This window comes from Mustela nivalis, assembly GCF_964662115.1.
Source record: "Mustela nivalis genome assembly, chromosome: 10".
NCBI classification, from domain to species: Eukaryota; Metazoa; Chordata; class Mammalia; order Carnivora; family Mustelidae; genus Mustela; species Mustela nivalis.
The window spans coordinates 13,987,439-14,003,287 of record NC_139029.1 but is presented as its reverse complement, the minus strand read 5'-3'; the positions used below and the strand labels follow the sequence as shown (position 1 = coordinate 14,003,287).

General features: G+C 38.7%; 1 protein-coding gene across 11 annotated transcripts in view; it reads left to right on the top strand.

Moving 5' to 3' along the window:
* HP1BP3 (heterochromatin protein 1 binding protein 3) overlaps positions 1-14,896 on the top strand; it is a 37,444-nt gene extending 22,548 nt beyond the window's left edge. For 10 of the 11 annotated variants that reach the window (XM_082684612.1, XM_082684621.1, XM_082684617.1 and 7 more), the window contains 5 exons: positions 3,201-3,291; positions 8,417-8,576; positions 10,164-10,275; positions 12,399-12,512; positions 13,103-14,896. In XM_082684612.1, the coding sequence (XP_082540738.1) occupies positions 3,201-3,291; positions 8,417-8,576; positions 10,164-10,275; positions 12,399-12,512; positions 13,103-13,397 (772 nt within the window). In that variant the 3' untranslated portion in view covers positions 13,398-14,896. Of the gene's footprint in view, positions 1-3,200; positions 3,292-8,323; positions 8,577-10,163; positions 10,276-12,398; positions 12,513-13,102 lie in introns of all 11 variants that reach the window. The other variant, XR_014299164.1, reaches the window with a different exon arrangement.
* Positions 14,897-15,849: the final 953 nt, after the last annotated feature.

Here is a 15,849-nt window from a genome sequence, read left to right as displayed (position 1 = left end):
TCTGCTCGGCGGAAAGCCTGCTTACCCTTCTCTCTCTGCTTGCTTGTGATCTCTGTCTGTCAAATAAATAAGATCTTTAAAAATATATAAATTTTAAAAGACAGTGTTTTTTATATAATATGTAAGTCACGTCTTTAATTTGGTAGCAATGATTTTTTGTAACTCTAAATTAAAAACTGGGTATGTGGGGTTTACAGAGATTTGGGGTTTATTCTAGGAAGGTACCTTTAGAACTTTCAAGGGTAGAGGCTCAGTTAGTCAAGTGTCATGGTCCCTTCAGCTCAGGTCACGATCCCAGGGTTCTGGGATTGAGCCCTCCTTTGGGCTCCCTGCTCAGCAGAGAGCCTGCTGCTCCCTTTCCCTCTGCTGTTCCCCATTTGTACATGCACACACCCTCTCTCACTCTGTTAAATAAATAAAATTTTAAAAAACTTTCCAAGGCATTAGGAATCATTCTGTCTGGTATAAATTCATACTGTCTTTTTGATTTTTTTTCTGCCACCAGAATAAGAAAATAGCACAAGATTTTGTTGTATGCCCTATACTTTTCTCTAAACTTTTTAATTTAGAGAATAATTTAGAAGGGTAAATTTAGAGAATTAATTTAGAAGGGTCTTTGGTGACCCCTCTTAACATTTTCAACACTCAATTTCAAGAGTTTTTTGATGTTCTTAATTCCATTTATGGATTTTTTTTTTTTTAAAGATTTTATTTATTTGAGAGAGCACAAGAGAGGGTGAGGACAAGCAGGGAGGAAGGGCAGAAGGAAAGAGAGAAGCAGGTTCCCCACTGAGCAGGGATTTGATGCAGGACTTGATCCCAAGACACTGGGATCATGACCCAAGCTGAAGACAGACACTTAACAGACTGAGCCACCCAGGCGCCCCATTAATGCATTTCTACCAGACTGATGGTAACTTTTCTTCCTTTATAAAGATTTTTATTTATTTATTTAATTGACAGAGACAGTGAGAGAGGGAACAGAGGCAGGGGGAGGCTTCCCTCCGAATAGGGAGCCCGATGTGGGGCTTGATCCCAGGACACGGGGTTCAGGGTTCATGACCGAGCTGAAGGCAGACTCTTAATGACTAAGCCATGCAGGCATCCCTGATGTAACTTTCTTACTCAGATGCTTACAACTCAGAATCCTTGATGCTGCCAGCTGCATTTTTGTATTCCATCCCTTACCTTTGGTTCTCTCTGTGCATGGCTTTCATTTTTATATCCCTCAATGCAGACTGATTTTTTCCAGTTGAAAAACATGGCTATCAGCAGTCACCCATTATTCCCTGCTTCTAATTAAAGTGGTATAATGATCTAATTAAGAACAAAACTTGTTATAATAATAAAAAGTCCCTTAAAGGTATATAGCACTTCATAGTATAAAACACTTTTGTTTACACTGTTTTCCATAATTCTTAAAATAGACTTAAAAATACATATCCCAACACCAATTTTCCTTACCTGGGGTTACCTGACTGTTCACTGGTAAAGCCAGAACTTTTATTTTGTTTTTCAGTTTCATACTTCCTGCTTTTTCCACTGTTCTGGGTGTCTTTTATTGGAATATGCAAGCATAGCATAGTGAGCAAGATTGTAGAATCTGGAATCAGATTATCTAAATTTGTAACTGGATCTTCCACTGCCTAGCTCTGTGACCTTGGAGAAATGTCATCTGTGTCACTCAGCTTTTCCCCATCAGTAAAGTAGGGCAGTAATAGTACCTGTTTCTTGGATTTGTTGTATTTTCTAGTTTATTCCATGCAAATAAAGCGTTTCAGATAGCACTTGGCATCTTAGTAAGTGCAGAATGGTGTGATACAGGCTATAGAATTTTTCAGAACAAGGATCTGTGCCTGCAAATTAGCGGTAAGTTAAAGAGATGAGGCTTGATCAGATCTGGAAGAAAGTAGAATTTTTTTTTTTAAGATTTTATTTATTTGTCAGGGGAGAGAGAGTGCACATAAGCAGGGGGAGCTGCATTCAAAGGGAAAAGTAGGCTCCCCACTAAGCAAGGAGGCTGATGCAGGACTCCATCCCAGGACGCTAGGACCATGACCTGAGCCAAAGGCAGACGCTTAATTGATATGAGCCACGCAGGTGTCCCAGGGGTGGGACAGATGGATGGTGGAGTAGGGAAGGCATTCTTAAAAGAGCCTCGTGAGACCATTGCAGGAGGAGTTGGCATTCTTTTTTGATAACTAAAGGGTCTGACTGCATCTAGACTAATAAAAAGTGGGATTACGTCATGGAAGGCTTTGAAGCTGGGTTGAGGCATTAGGACCCTGACATCTCATCAGTTGAGTAACATCATAAAGGTGGCCTTCGTAGGTGTATTGACCTAATAGTGATATGCATTATGAAAACAGCACAGTGCCCAGAAGGGAGGGGATGGTAGCTGGTACTAAGATTATGGCAGTGGTGAAAGAATGGGCCATTCTGAGATTTTTCCTTTTTTTTAAGATTTTATTTATTTATTTATTTGACAGAGATCACAAGTAGGCAGAGAGGCAGGCAGAGGAAGAGGGGGAAGCAGTCTCCCCACTGAGCAGGGAGCCCCACACAGGGCTCGATCCCAGGACCCTGAGATCATGACCCAAGCCAAAGGTGGAGGCTTAACCTAGTAAGCCACCCAGGTGCCCCTTGAATGGGACCTTTAAACATACCCATGCTTTGCTTGATTACATGGTTTGGTTGCCACTGTTGTTGATGAAAATAAATGGAGGGTGTTTGGAGTGTCTTGAAGTTCAGAAATTGGTTGTGTATGGTATATGGTTCTGTGTATCTGGGTAGTGACTTCTTTGCTCAAAGAAAAAAGAATGCCACTTGTGTTAAGGGTGCCAGTACTTTATATTATTGTCCTTTTTTTTTTTTTTTTAAGATTTTATTTATTTATTTAACAGAGAGAGAGAAATCACAAGTAGACAGAGAGGGAGAGCTGAGAGAGAGGGGGAAGCAGGCTCCCTGCTAAGCAGAGAGCCTGACGTGGGGCTCGATCCCAGGACCATGAGATCATGACCTGAGCTGAAGGCAGAGGCTTAACCCACTGAGCCACCCAGGTGCCCCTCTTATTGTCCATTTTAACAAAGTAGCATGTATAATAAGAATTAGAACACAGTTCAGGGAATAACCCTGGATTTGTTTCTTCAAATCTCTCCTTCATTGATGTATTGATTGCTATTCTTTTGTTTTCTCTGCAGGCCTCAGCTGTTGAAGAATGCTCTTCAGAGAGCAGTAGAGAGAGGCCAGTTAGAACAAATAACTGGCAAAGGTGCTTCTGGGACATTCCAGGTTAGAGGCTGAAAAGGATTGTAGAGAAGTGGTTCTCAGAAGTTTGATTTCAGGACCTCCTTATACTCTAAAAATTTGAGGACCCCAAGAGGTTTTTTTTTTTATGTGGGTTATATCTCAATATTTATGGTATTAGAAATTAAAACTGAAGGAACTTTTAAATATTAAATTAAAAAATTTTTTTTCACATTAACATAAATGATAAAATTTTTTGTGAAAAATAACTATATTTGCCAAAACAAAAAAATTGAATGAGAGGAAAAGAAAGGTACTGTTTATTAAAAACTTGCAAAAGTCTTTAATATCTTGGTAAAGAGAAGACAGCTGGTATCTATCTGTTCAACACATTTTGGGTTGTATCTGAAGAAAGTTCACCACACATAGTAATATAGTTAGAAAAGTGTGGAGTATCAGATAATTTTTAAATAGTTGTGGACATTATTATTTGATCCTATATGAAAACTCAACAGATGATAATTTTAAAAATATATATTTATTTATTAGAGAGCTGTTGAGCATGTAGAGGGTGAGGGACAGGGAGGGAGGGTGAGGGACAAGTAGACACTTCACTGAGTGCAAAGCCCCACCCACGGCTCAGATCTCACCACTCTTGAGGTTATGACCTGAGTTAAAACCAAAAGTTGGAACAAATGATAATTTTTTAATAGCTTTATTGAAGTATGGTTTATATATCATAAAATACATTTATTTTTTTATTATTATTTTAAAATATTTTATTTATTTATTTGACAAAAATCACAAGTAGGCAGAGAGGCAGGCAGAGAGAGCGGGGGAAGCAGGCTTAATAGTCCTTAACTCACTGAGCCACCCAGGCACCCCTTTATTATTATTATTTTTTTTAAGATTTTATTTATTCATTTATTTGAGAGAGATCACAAGCAGGCAGAGAGAGAGCAGGAAGCAGGCTCCCTGCTGAGCAGAGAGCCCGATTTGGGGCTCCATCCCAGGACCCTGAGATCATGACCTGAGCTGAAGGCAGAGGCTTTAACCCACTGAGCCACCCAGGTGCTCCAAAATACGTTTATTTTAAATTATGATTTATAGTTTTTAGTGATTTTTAGTAAATTTGCTAAGTCGTACAGCCATCACCACAATCCAGTTTTAGAATATTTTCCTCACCCAGAATGCTCTCTTGTGCCCATTTGGAGTGTCTACCCATTCTCATTCTCAGCCAACCTACTAATGGACTTTCTCTTTATATAGATTTGCCTTTTCTACATGTTTCATATGGATAGAGTCATACAAGATGTGGCTTTTGTGTCTGGCTTCTTTCACTTAGCATAGTCTTGTTTGAGCCTTGTCCTTGTTGCAGCATGAATCCGTGCCTTCATTCCTTTGTACTGCCGCATGGTATCTCACTGTATGAATCTAACACTCTCTGTTTATTCACAAGTTGATGAAAATTGGGGTTATTTCCACTGTTTTTACTCTTCTGAGTAATGTTGCCAATGAGCATTTACATCTCAATCTTTTGTTCAGACACATGTTTCTGTTTCACATGGATACATAACTAGGAGTGTGGACTTGCTGGACTGTATGGTAAATTTATGTTGTAGGAAACTCCCAGAGTGACTGCATTATTTTAGATTCCCACCAACAAAGTGTAAGGTTTCTAATTTCTCCATATCTTCGCAAACACTTGTTGCTATCTTTTTAAAATGTTAGCCATACTGGTGGATAGAGAGTGTCATTTCATTGTGGTCTGGGTTAGCCTTTCCCTCATGATTGCTGATGTTGACCATCTTCTCATGTGCTTAATGGACATTTGTTTATCTTTTCTGGTAAAATGTCTCTTTAATTACTTTTCCTGTTTTTACAGTTGAATTATTTATCTTACTGAGATGTAAAAGTTATGTAACTAGATATAAGTTCCTCACTAGATATATGATTTGCAAATATTTTCTCTTACTCTGTGGTCTATGCTTTCACTTTCCTAATGGTGTCTTTTGACGTGCAAAAGTATTTAATTTTGATGAAAGCCAGATGATCATCTTTAAAAATTGCTTCTGCTGTTGGTGTTGTAGTTAATAAATCATCACCTAACTTATGATCACAAGATTTACTACCATGTTTTTTTTTTAAATAGTTTCAGCTCTTGCATTTAGGCCTATCCATTTTGAATTTTATTTGTGGTATGAGGTGAGGATATAAATATTTATGTTCTTGCATGGGGATATCCATTTGTCCTAACATTATTTATTAAAAAGACTGTCCTTTGCCCACTGAATTACCTTGGCATTTTTATTAAAAAAAAAAAAAAAAAGACTGTAAATGGTAAGGGTTTATTTCTGAACTGTAAATTTTGTCCCATTGATCTACATGTGAATTCTTTTTTTTTAATATTTTATTTACTTATTTAAAAGAGAGATAGCAAGAGAGAGCATGAACCAGAGGGAGGCGGAGAACCGATGTGGGTCTTGATCCCAGGACCCTGGGCTCATGACCTGGCTGAAAGCAGTCACCTAACTGACTGAGCCATCCAGGCATCCCTTTAAGTGAATTCTTTTGCCAGGGTCACACTGTCTTGATGACTATAGCTTTGAAAACTTTGCAGTAAGTTTTGATACTGGGAAATGTTAAAATGTAGTTTAAAAAAAATGTTTTGATTATTCTGGGTCTTATGCATTTCTATATGAATTTTAGGATCATTTGTCAATTTTCACAAAGCTAGCTAGGATTTTGGTAGAGATTGCATTGAATCTGTTTGAGAAGAATCATTATCCTTTTATAATATTGATTTTTCCAGTTCATGAACACTGTCTTTTTGTTTATTCAGAGCTTTAATTTTTCCAGCAGCATTTTGTAGTATAAAGATCTTAGATTTCTTTCCTTGAGTTTGTTCCTAAGTATTTTATTCTTTTTCCATGTTATTGTGAATGGAAATACTTTCACTTCTGGATATTGCTAGTCTATGGAAATACAATTGATTTGTCTACTGATTTTATATTAATTCAACTTCGCTGAACTCATTTACTAGTTCTAGTAAGTTTTCTTGTAGGCTCCTTAGGGTTTTTTGTGGACTCCCTGGGATATTCTACATACAGAGTCATATTGTTTGCAGATAAAGACAGTTTTACTTCTGCCTTTCCAATCTAGATGTTTTGTTTTGCTTTTTTCTTGCCTAATTGTACTGGCTAGAACCTCCAGGACAGTGATGAGAACAGACATCCTTATCTTGTTCCCCATTTTAGAGGGAAAAACATCAAGTCTTCCACCATTAAGTTAGCTGTAGGTTTTTCATAGATGCCTCTTACCAAGTTGAGAAAATATTTTCCTCTATTACTTGTTTGCTGGGAGTTTTTATTGTGAACAGCTGTTGGGTTTGTCAGATGATTTTTCTGTGTCTCTTGAGATGGTCATGTGGTTTTTGTTCTTTATCCTGTTAATATCATGTATTATATTAACTGATTTTGTAGTAATTCCTTAAAGGTTAGTTGCCATGTAGAACCTGAAACCATATGAGTGAAATTTTTATTCTTGCCCTTAAAATCATTTGGTCTTGAACTTGGAGTGGGATCTTCTAACCATAGTTTCATAACAGGATCATTTGGAAAGTAGTGGTTCACTGAATTATGTAGCTTATTAAAATGTTATCACGTTTAATCAAATAATAACAAAAGTAACATTATATTACCTGCTGATCTCATCAGAACAATATTTAAGTACTGGAAAATTACCAGGCTCACCATGGTGTAAATACAAGTGTTCTGTGATTTAAAATTTTTCTTTAAAATTGCTTTTTTTTTTAATTGCTTTTTAGAGGCACCTGGGTGGCTCGGTTGGTTAAGCAACTGCCTTCGGCTCAGGTCATGATCTTGGAGTCCCAGGATCGAGTCCCACATCAGGCTCCCTGCTCGGTGGGGAGTCTGCTCTCCCTCTGACCTCTCCACTGCCACACTCTCTCTCTTTCAAATAAATAAAATTTTTTTAAAAACTGCTTTTCATGCTTGGTAACAAATATTGCTAGTTTTCCTTGGAGGAAGGAGACACTTATTTAATACATTTTCAAGAAAATACCAGGATCCCAAGTCCTAAATAACTATAATTTATCTGTTTGTTGTTCCATCAAGTAAAAAAGGGTGTTTCATGAGTAATGGAGCTAGTTCAGCTCACAGCTCAGTCGCTGAAGGTGCTTGTCCTTGAGACCACTGTCATACCTCCAATGCAGCTGATAGGCTTTATGTGTTCTCCCATCTCATCCCATAAAATAGCAAATAGAGTGCACTGTGGTTGAGATTCAATAAAATAATTTTGCTACTTCATCAAAGGCATTCCTAAGTGAAATTGACTTTTTATTATTTTTTTAAACACAGTGCATAGCAATAAAGACTACAGTAACTGTTGGTACATTTTTTGTCTCCTCCTTGATTTGTGGTAAGGTGGCAACTGTTTTACCCAGCATTGCTTTTCTACCATTAGTGCAAATGTCACCACAGCAAAAAAGGCACATCACATCTTAGTAGTATTATGAAAATTGTTTTGACCTTACACATCCTCTGAAAGAGTCTCAGGAACCCCGGAGAATTTGTAGACTGCTCTTTGAGAATCTCACTTGTAGACCATATCTGAGTTTGTCCTTTTACCCTTTTTGATTATTGGTGCTGATCTTTGTTCCCCATCCTTTTGTCCTTGGAATATGCTATGTAATTTTCTGTTGTATGATACCCTAAATAGTTATTAAACTTTTCCTTTGCTGTTTTCTTTGGAGGATTAAAAAGGTTATTTGTTTTTTTATGTAACTACTGCATTTTTCAGATTGGGACAAAGGAAGTACTCTCAAAAGTATCTTATTTATTGGGGCATAACAAGTTAACTTGCTTATTGGGGTAGAGCAGTTACTCTGTTTGAGTTAGGGTAGCTATTGCTGTTTTAGGTTGGATGGAAGGGTAAATGGAGAGAGGAGAGACCATAGGAGGGTTGGGACTCCTCAGTCAGATTGAATACCTGATGAGTGGGAAGAGAAAGTCCCTAACCTGACAATTTATTGTAAAACATATCTGTGCTAATGCAGGAACTCCGACCCACCTGGTGCAGAGGAGTCTTGTCTTGACCTGCTTTGGGAGAGTGTTGTCTTGATGCTTTTCTCTTCCTCCTTGGAAAACAGCTGAAGAAATCAGGGGAGAAACCCCTGCTTGGTGGAAGCCTGATGGAATATGCAATCTTGTCTGCCATTGCTGCCATGAATGAGCCGAAGACCTGCTCAACCACTGCTTTGAAGAAGTATGTCCTGGAGAACCACCCAGGGACCAATTCTAACTATCAAAGTAAGACGCTGAGTTGTATGCAGTGACTGGGCTCAGGGGAATTACCTTGTGAAACATTTTAGAGCCCGTGCTGTTAATGACAAAGCATTAAGTGCCGACTGTGAAACTAAGAGGGAACAACAAAGAACAACAAAGAAACATTATCAAAGCTTTTCCTTAATTTTTAAAAAAAATTTTTTTTATTTATTTGACAGAGATCATAAGTAGGCAGAGAGGCAGGCAGCGAGAGGAGGAAGCAGGCTCCCTGCTGAGCAGAGAGCCCGATTCGGGGCTTGATCCCAGGACCGTGGGATCATGACCTGAGCTGAAGGCAGCCACTTAACCCACTGAGCCACCCAGGCGTCCCCTTTTCCTTAATTTTTACAATCTCTATTGAAGATCAGGATTTGATTTTATTTCGCTGTAAAGGTTTTTCTCATATATATTTTTGTTATAATTTAGATAAATCCTTGGTTCAGGACACTTCTCAAGTATAGTTTCTTTTTGCCTTTCTGAATATTTACTAAAGCATCTAATTTCACCTTGAAACCAAGCTGGTGTTTTAAAATATGACTTGCTATTTCTCATTGCTTTTTAAGCCCTAAAACAGAAAATGCTTTTTTTTTTTTTCCAGTGAAGTGTATTTACCCTGTCAGGTAGTGATTTGTGATTCAAAGTCTCATCCTAGCAGCACAGTCACATATGGAGTAATGTGGCTCGGTGTTTTCTCAGTGAGGTGCTAGACTAGGCATAGTGGTGTAGGTAAAGAATGTGGAAAGTAAGTAACAAAATGCAAACTAGACTGTATTATTTTAATTAAAAGTACTTTTGAAGCCTTAATATTAAGTGACTTAGCATATATGCAGTATGAATTTTTTAATGTTGCGGAAGAATGCTTTCTGGTCATTTTTTTCATGTATTACTTTGAAAACTGCTGTGACTTTTTTTAATCTTTCCTTCCTCAAAATATGTACTGTGTTTACTGTGTCTGCTGACCCTTTACAAACCATTTCATGATTTTCCCTTTCGGTTGAGTATCTACAAGAGAGGATGAAGTTGGTTATTAACCTTTTCAGTTTTACTGATACTGCTACTGTATTGTGGACACTGAATCACCTTAAAATGTAGTTTTGAGGTATCTCTGTATGAAAGATGAGAATCGGTGAGGCCTTTAGAAGCATAGTATTCTGTGGTTTGCCGTGATATTACTCTTTATTGATATTCTCTTAGATGATTTTCCTAGTACAGACGGGCATTCAGGGGATGTTCGAATGAATGGAGATGAGAGATTTAGTTTTAAGTTGGCTCTTAATCATTTTGTGCCACTGTAGGGCAAGTGACCACCACTCTGAGGTCCTGTTTTCCTTTCTGTGAAATTCGGAACTTGGCTTAATGGTCTCTAAATCTCTTGCTGTGACAGTTTAACCTTTTCAAATTTATGGGCACTTAATTGTGTAGTGAATTATTCATCCCTTTGACCACAAAGAATTCCCTTAGCACATGTCAACTAGTATCTGTGACAGGACAGTAAATTGATGTATAACTGATTAGAGTTGAGGTTAATTATCAAATTTAATAAACAACTTTCTTTCTGAATTTTTTGTTCAGTGCATTTGCTGAAGAAAACTCTGCAGAAATGTGAAAAGAATGGGTGGATGGAACAGATCTCTGGCAAAGGATTCAGTGGCACCTTCCAGCTCTGTTTTCCCTATTATCCCAGGTAAGCAGCTAGCCCATAATGTGAAGTGTTGGTCATTGTAAATTTAAAATCTGATTCTAGGTTACAGGCTTGGGCTTTTAACTTATTAACTTGTTACTGTTCTACTTGAAAGTAAAGACTTCTTGAGGCAGTATTGTTTTGGTTTGGGTTGTTTGTTTAAGATTTTATTTATTTATTTATTTGGCATTCAGTCACAAGTAGGCAGAGAGGGACGGATGGGGTTGGGGGTGGGGGGAAGCAGGCTCCTTGCTGAGCAGAGAACCTGATACGGGGCTTGATCCCAGGACCTTGAGAGAGAATCTCAAGCAGACTCCCACACTAAGCATAGAGCCTAACTCAGAGCTCAGTCTCATGACCCCTGATATCATGATCTGAGCCAAAGCCAAGAGTTGGATGCTTAGCAGGCTGAGTCACCTGGGTGCCCCTACCTAAGGCAATATGGTTTTAGAGTAAAAGTTTTTCATGTAGGAGTTGGGATTTGGGCTACCCTGCCAGAGCTTATTGTTAGCCATCCGTTCCTACAATCAGGCATTGAATTCTTTGAGTTCCTTGGCCATTTTTATGTTCAGCCCTTCTTTATTAAGTAAATGCTAATGAGAAGAAGATTATTAGAGGATTGGGTATGTTTTAATTGTCCATCATTCAGGGTGCCTGGGTGGCTCAGCCAGTTGAGCCATCTGCCTTAGGTTCAGGTGGTGATCTCAGGATCCTGGAATTGAGTCCCACATCGGGATCCTTGCTCAGTGGGGAATCTGTTCTCCCTCTTCATCTACATCTCCCCCTGCTAATGCTCACTTGCTCTCTCACAACAAATAAATCTTTTTTTTTTTTTTTTTTTAATTGTCAGTTGCTCAAGGAAAAAGAGCATTGGCTGCTTCCAAGAATCCTGATTTGCCTTCTCGATACTATAGAGGCCATTTCCTTGAAAACCTCTTTTATCTTTATTTATTACTGCACTAAAAAATAAGTTAAGCGCCTCCCATGGGCCAAGCACTGTCCTGTGTGCCCATGCGATGGTCTTCTTATGCTCTCATTTCTAGTAAAGTGCTGTGACATGTACCACTAAAACCCTATTTTATTTTATTTTTATTTTAAAGATTTTATTTATTTATCTGACAGATAAATATCACAAGTAGGCAGAGAGGCAGGCAGAGAGGGAGAGGGGAAAGCAGGCTTCCTGCTGACCAGAGAGCCCAATGCAGGACTCGATCCCAGGGTCCTGGGATTGTGACCTGAGCCGAAGGCAGAGGCTTATAACCCACTGAGCCACCCAGGTGCCCCTATTTTATTTTTTTAGACTTTATTTATTTATTTGACAGAGACAGCAAGAGAGAGAACATAAGCAGGGGGAGTGGGACAGGGAAGCAGGCTTCCTGCCAAGCAGGGAGCCTAATGCAGGGCTTGATTCCAGGACTCTGGGATCATGACCTGAGCGGAAGGCGGGTGATTAATGTCTGAGCCAACCAGGCTCTCTTAAAACCTTATTCTAGCAAGAGTATAGTGTAGTTTCTTATATTGGACCTTGTGCACAAGCCTAAATAGGTGTTACTTGGTTGGTTGCATATTACTTAAATTTCTCAGACATTAAATTTAATTCTTAAAGTCAAGCACATAAAATGTTATAATTTAAGGAATTATTAATCAATGAGATCAATATTTTTATCAGTAAGGGCAAAGAAAATAGAAAATCCTCGCTGTATTTCTCTAAAACTTGAAGAGATTCGGCCTTTATATTATTTTGAGGTCTTTGCCAGTATCAGGAGGGCAAAAAATGTATACTGCTGTGCAGACGGTTTGCTGCCTTACAGACAATTCACTGCTCTGTATTCAGTGGCTAATACAGTGTTGGACAGACATTAAGAGCTTAAGTAATCATTTTACTAAGTGATTAAGAATTAGTTTTATTAAATGGCAGGAGGAAGGGAATGAGGTGTGGTCTGGGACTTTTACAGATGTGTTATGACAGTGTGTTCAGAATAAGTTCAACTGTGACCTGATGCTTGTACCATGGCATTCGAATGTCCACGAAATAGCACCTCGCTTCACCTTTCTCTCTTGTCCCATAGGGCACTTCTCTTTGACCTAAGTTTACCTAATTTTTCTTCCCTTTTTCCTTTTCATAGCCCGGGAGTTCTATTTCCAAAGAAAGAGCTAGATGATTCAAGAGACGAGGATGAAGAGGAGGATGACTCCTCAGAAGAAGACTCTGATGATGAAGAGCCTCCACCTAAGAGGAGGTAAAAATGGCCGTAATAGTGATAGTGACTGAACAACTTGGATCCCTCTCAGAAAGTTCTTTGTGTAACATTTGATCTTGTCTTCTTGAAAGTTCAGGGGCTTTGAGCTTAGGAAGCCCTGTGAATACATAATTTACTGTTTGGTCAAATCTGTGTGTCCAAAGAAAAATAATCCCGTATTTTTTTTAGTAAAAATGTCATGAATTACGTATAGACTTCCATGAATCCTTAGTAAAGGCTCCAGTTAAAAAAAATAATATTCTGGGGCACCTGGGTGGCTCAGTGGGTTAAAGCCTCTGCCTTTGGCTCAGGTGATGATCCCAGGGTCCTGGGATCGAGCCCTGCATGGGGCTCCCTGCTTGGCAGGGGGGCCTGGTTTCCCCCACGCCCCCACCTGCCCCTCTGCCTACTTGTGATCTCTGTCAAATAAATAAATAAAATCTTTTTTAAAGAATAATAACAACATTCCTATCCTTTTAATGGGTGGCTTTTTATCCGCGCTAGATCTTTTGTGGCAAAGTATCTGGTCATCCTGGCAAAGTGACTCTCTCAAGTACTAAGTGATAGTCTTTGCTTTTTGGTTCTCACAGGTTGCAGAAGAAAACCCCAGCGAAGGCATCCATGAAGGCTGCATCTGTGAAACAGAGAGTGTCCAAGCCCGCACCTAAAGTCCCAGCTGCCCAGCGTGGGAAAGCTAGGCCCCCGCCCAAGAAAGCCCCTCCCAAGGCCAAAACTCCTGCCAAGAAAGCCAGACCCTCACCTTCAGTCATCAAGAAACCTAGTGGTGGCTCTTCAAAGAAGCCTGCAGCCAGTGTGAGAAAGGAAGTGAAATTGCCCGGCAAGGGCAAATCCAACATGAAGAAATCTTTCAAAGCAAAAAAGTAAATTTTATAGGGAAAAAAAAAGGGTATCATGATGAAATTCAGAATCTTATTTTCTAAGGTCAGTGTGCATTTGTTTTAGTTTTGATGCTTTTAAAAATTACATTTTTTTCCTCCCCTATGAACATTGTGGGGAGGGAATATAAACCAATTTAGGCATTTGTTAGCTTTAGGTGCTGTTCTTGGTGCCTGCCCCTTCCCTCAGTCCTTTTAATTTCTGCAAGAACTCTGGATTTTCCTGAACTGTATAATCTACACTTGTCATTTTTTCCTCCTCCACCCCAACCCTCTTTTTATGGTCAGCTTTGGCTTTTTTTTCCCCCCCTTCCAGCTTTATCTAAACAGTTGCAAAGATTTTTATATTTGTAGAAAGCATCATGAATAGGATGCTGGTCAGGTGCTGGAAGTAAAAAAGAGGCAGTATATAGCACTGACTGAATTGTAAAGCCTTCTGCCTGGAGACTCCAGCTATAGCTATAATAATTAATCTTATTTATAAAACCACTCCACTAACCCTCTCTCTCCAATTATATAAATACAGAGACATCTTAGCTTTGGGAATAAGCCAAAAAACGTTATGATTTCATTAGGTTCTGAAGACCTGTGACTCCTTTGGGCCACTTTCATATTGGTCAATTTCCAGGTTTTTTTCACTGGCCCAGGGCATTGTGTTCCCTCAACCGCAAGCACAAATTCCCTCCACCACTTGATTTTTGACTGAAGGAGAAATACAGGAATACATTGAATTTGTGATTTCTGGTGTCCCCTGTGTTACCAAAAACCAAAACATAAAATCTTCTTGATCAAATGTTTAAATATATTTTTTAATATTTGGAGCATGACTTGTCATTTCCAGTTTGCCTTTTTTATAAGGAAATGTTGGAGAGTTAACATCATTGCTAATGTAGAAATGTTAAGTGGAAAAACGTCCAGTTTGCTAAAATAAACTAAATTCCAGATTCATCTGTGGGTTTTTTTCCCCTCCTTTCTTTCCACGGCACTTTTGATATCAAGCAAGTGGCTTCCTTTTTGAGATACTTTAAAAAAAAAAAAAAGAAGGGCAAATGAAGCCCGACTACCTAAACCTTCCTCATTTGTATTTGTTTCAGTATTGTGCAGTTGTGTTCAATAGTGCTAGCTTTCTACTTGGGAAATACTGATTTTGGGTTATCATTTACCCTCCCTGTGGCACTTGACATTTTAATTGTCTTAAACTTTTTGGTGTATGCCTCTGGCCCCTTTGAGTGCTGCCAGAGGCAAAAGACATTGGTTTCCTTCATTCCACTTGCATTGTCTCCTGGGATCTCGTCTGCAGCCTAGCGTGCAGCTGGGAAATGGACTGGAGAAGATTGGCTGGAAGTAGATCCGTAATCATGTGTGATCCCATCATGAGCCCATTGGAATTTGTGTTGCATGTAAGGCAATCTTTCCTGTTGTAAATCTTCCTTTTTTTATGTACATATATTTTGAAAAATATGAATAAACATGAAATTTTAAAGCTGCTGAACTGTAGCTTATATTTAAAAATTTCCAGTACATCCTTTGAAGTAGCTAAGTCACATTCACTTGAGTCTTTTCTACTCCTTGGAATAGCTGCCATCCATTTTCCTTTTTATTTTTATTTTTTCTTTTAATTAAAAAAAACTTTTTTAAAGATTTTATTTTAGAATAATCTCTACACCCAGTGTGGGGCTTGAACTCAAAACCCCAAAATCAAGAGTCACATGCTGGGCTGACATGTGACTCACATGCCAGCAGCACACCCCCATCTTCCTTTTTAAATACAAACTTCAGTTTATTTGCTTTTGAATTCTTTATATGGATGGTAAATGATGTCTCTCTCAATAATATTGAACCTGGTTATTTAATGAGTAAGAGGTTTAAAAAAATTGTTTTGCATTTTGCTAAGGTCCTTATTTTCAAGAAATTCGAGTCCAGTTATTTTCTTTTTAATGTTCACGTATATTCTTGGGTTAGGAAAACAAAATGAGACTGCTGAAGGGTTGATAAACCCTACAGACCTAATTCTGTTTTCTGTTACGCTATCTGGCACGTAGTAATTTCTTAGGTATGGGTGTTGGGTACCTGTGCGAACAATACTCTTCTGAGGTCAAAAGTTGGAGGATTTGGGTTGGTTTCTTTGTTTTACGATACCGCTTTTAAGAAGATACCCCGAACGGTCACCTGGTGGCTGTATTGTACATCAGGGGCTCCAGCATCGGGGAAGAAGTTTAGATCATTTGAAATCCTTTCCAGCTCTGACATTGTTTTAACTTCACAAAGTTCAGGTAAGGACAAAACTGTCCTTGCTTTAGAATCACATAAAGGGAAAAGACAGAAGGGCCACTGCACTCTTCAGTGAAAATCCCTATGACAAAAACAAGCACCTTACTTGTTATGAGATAAAGGAATGTTTGGGTTTTTCTCCCTTCTAGGCATTCTACAGGAGTAGGACA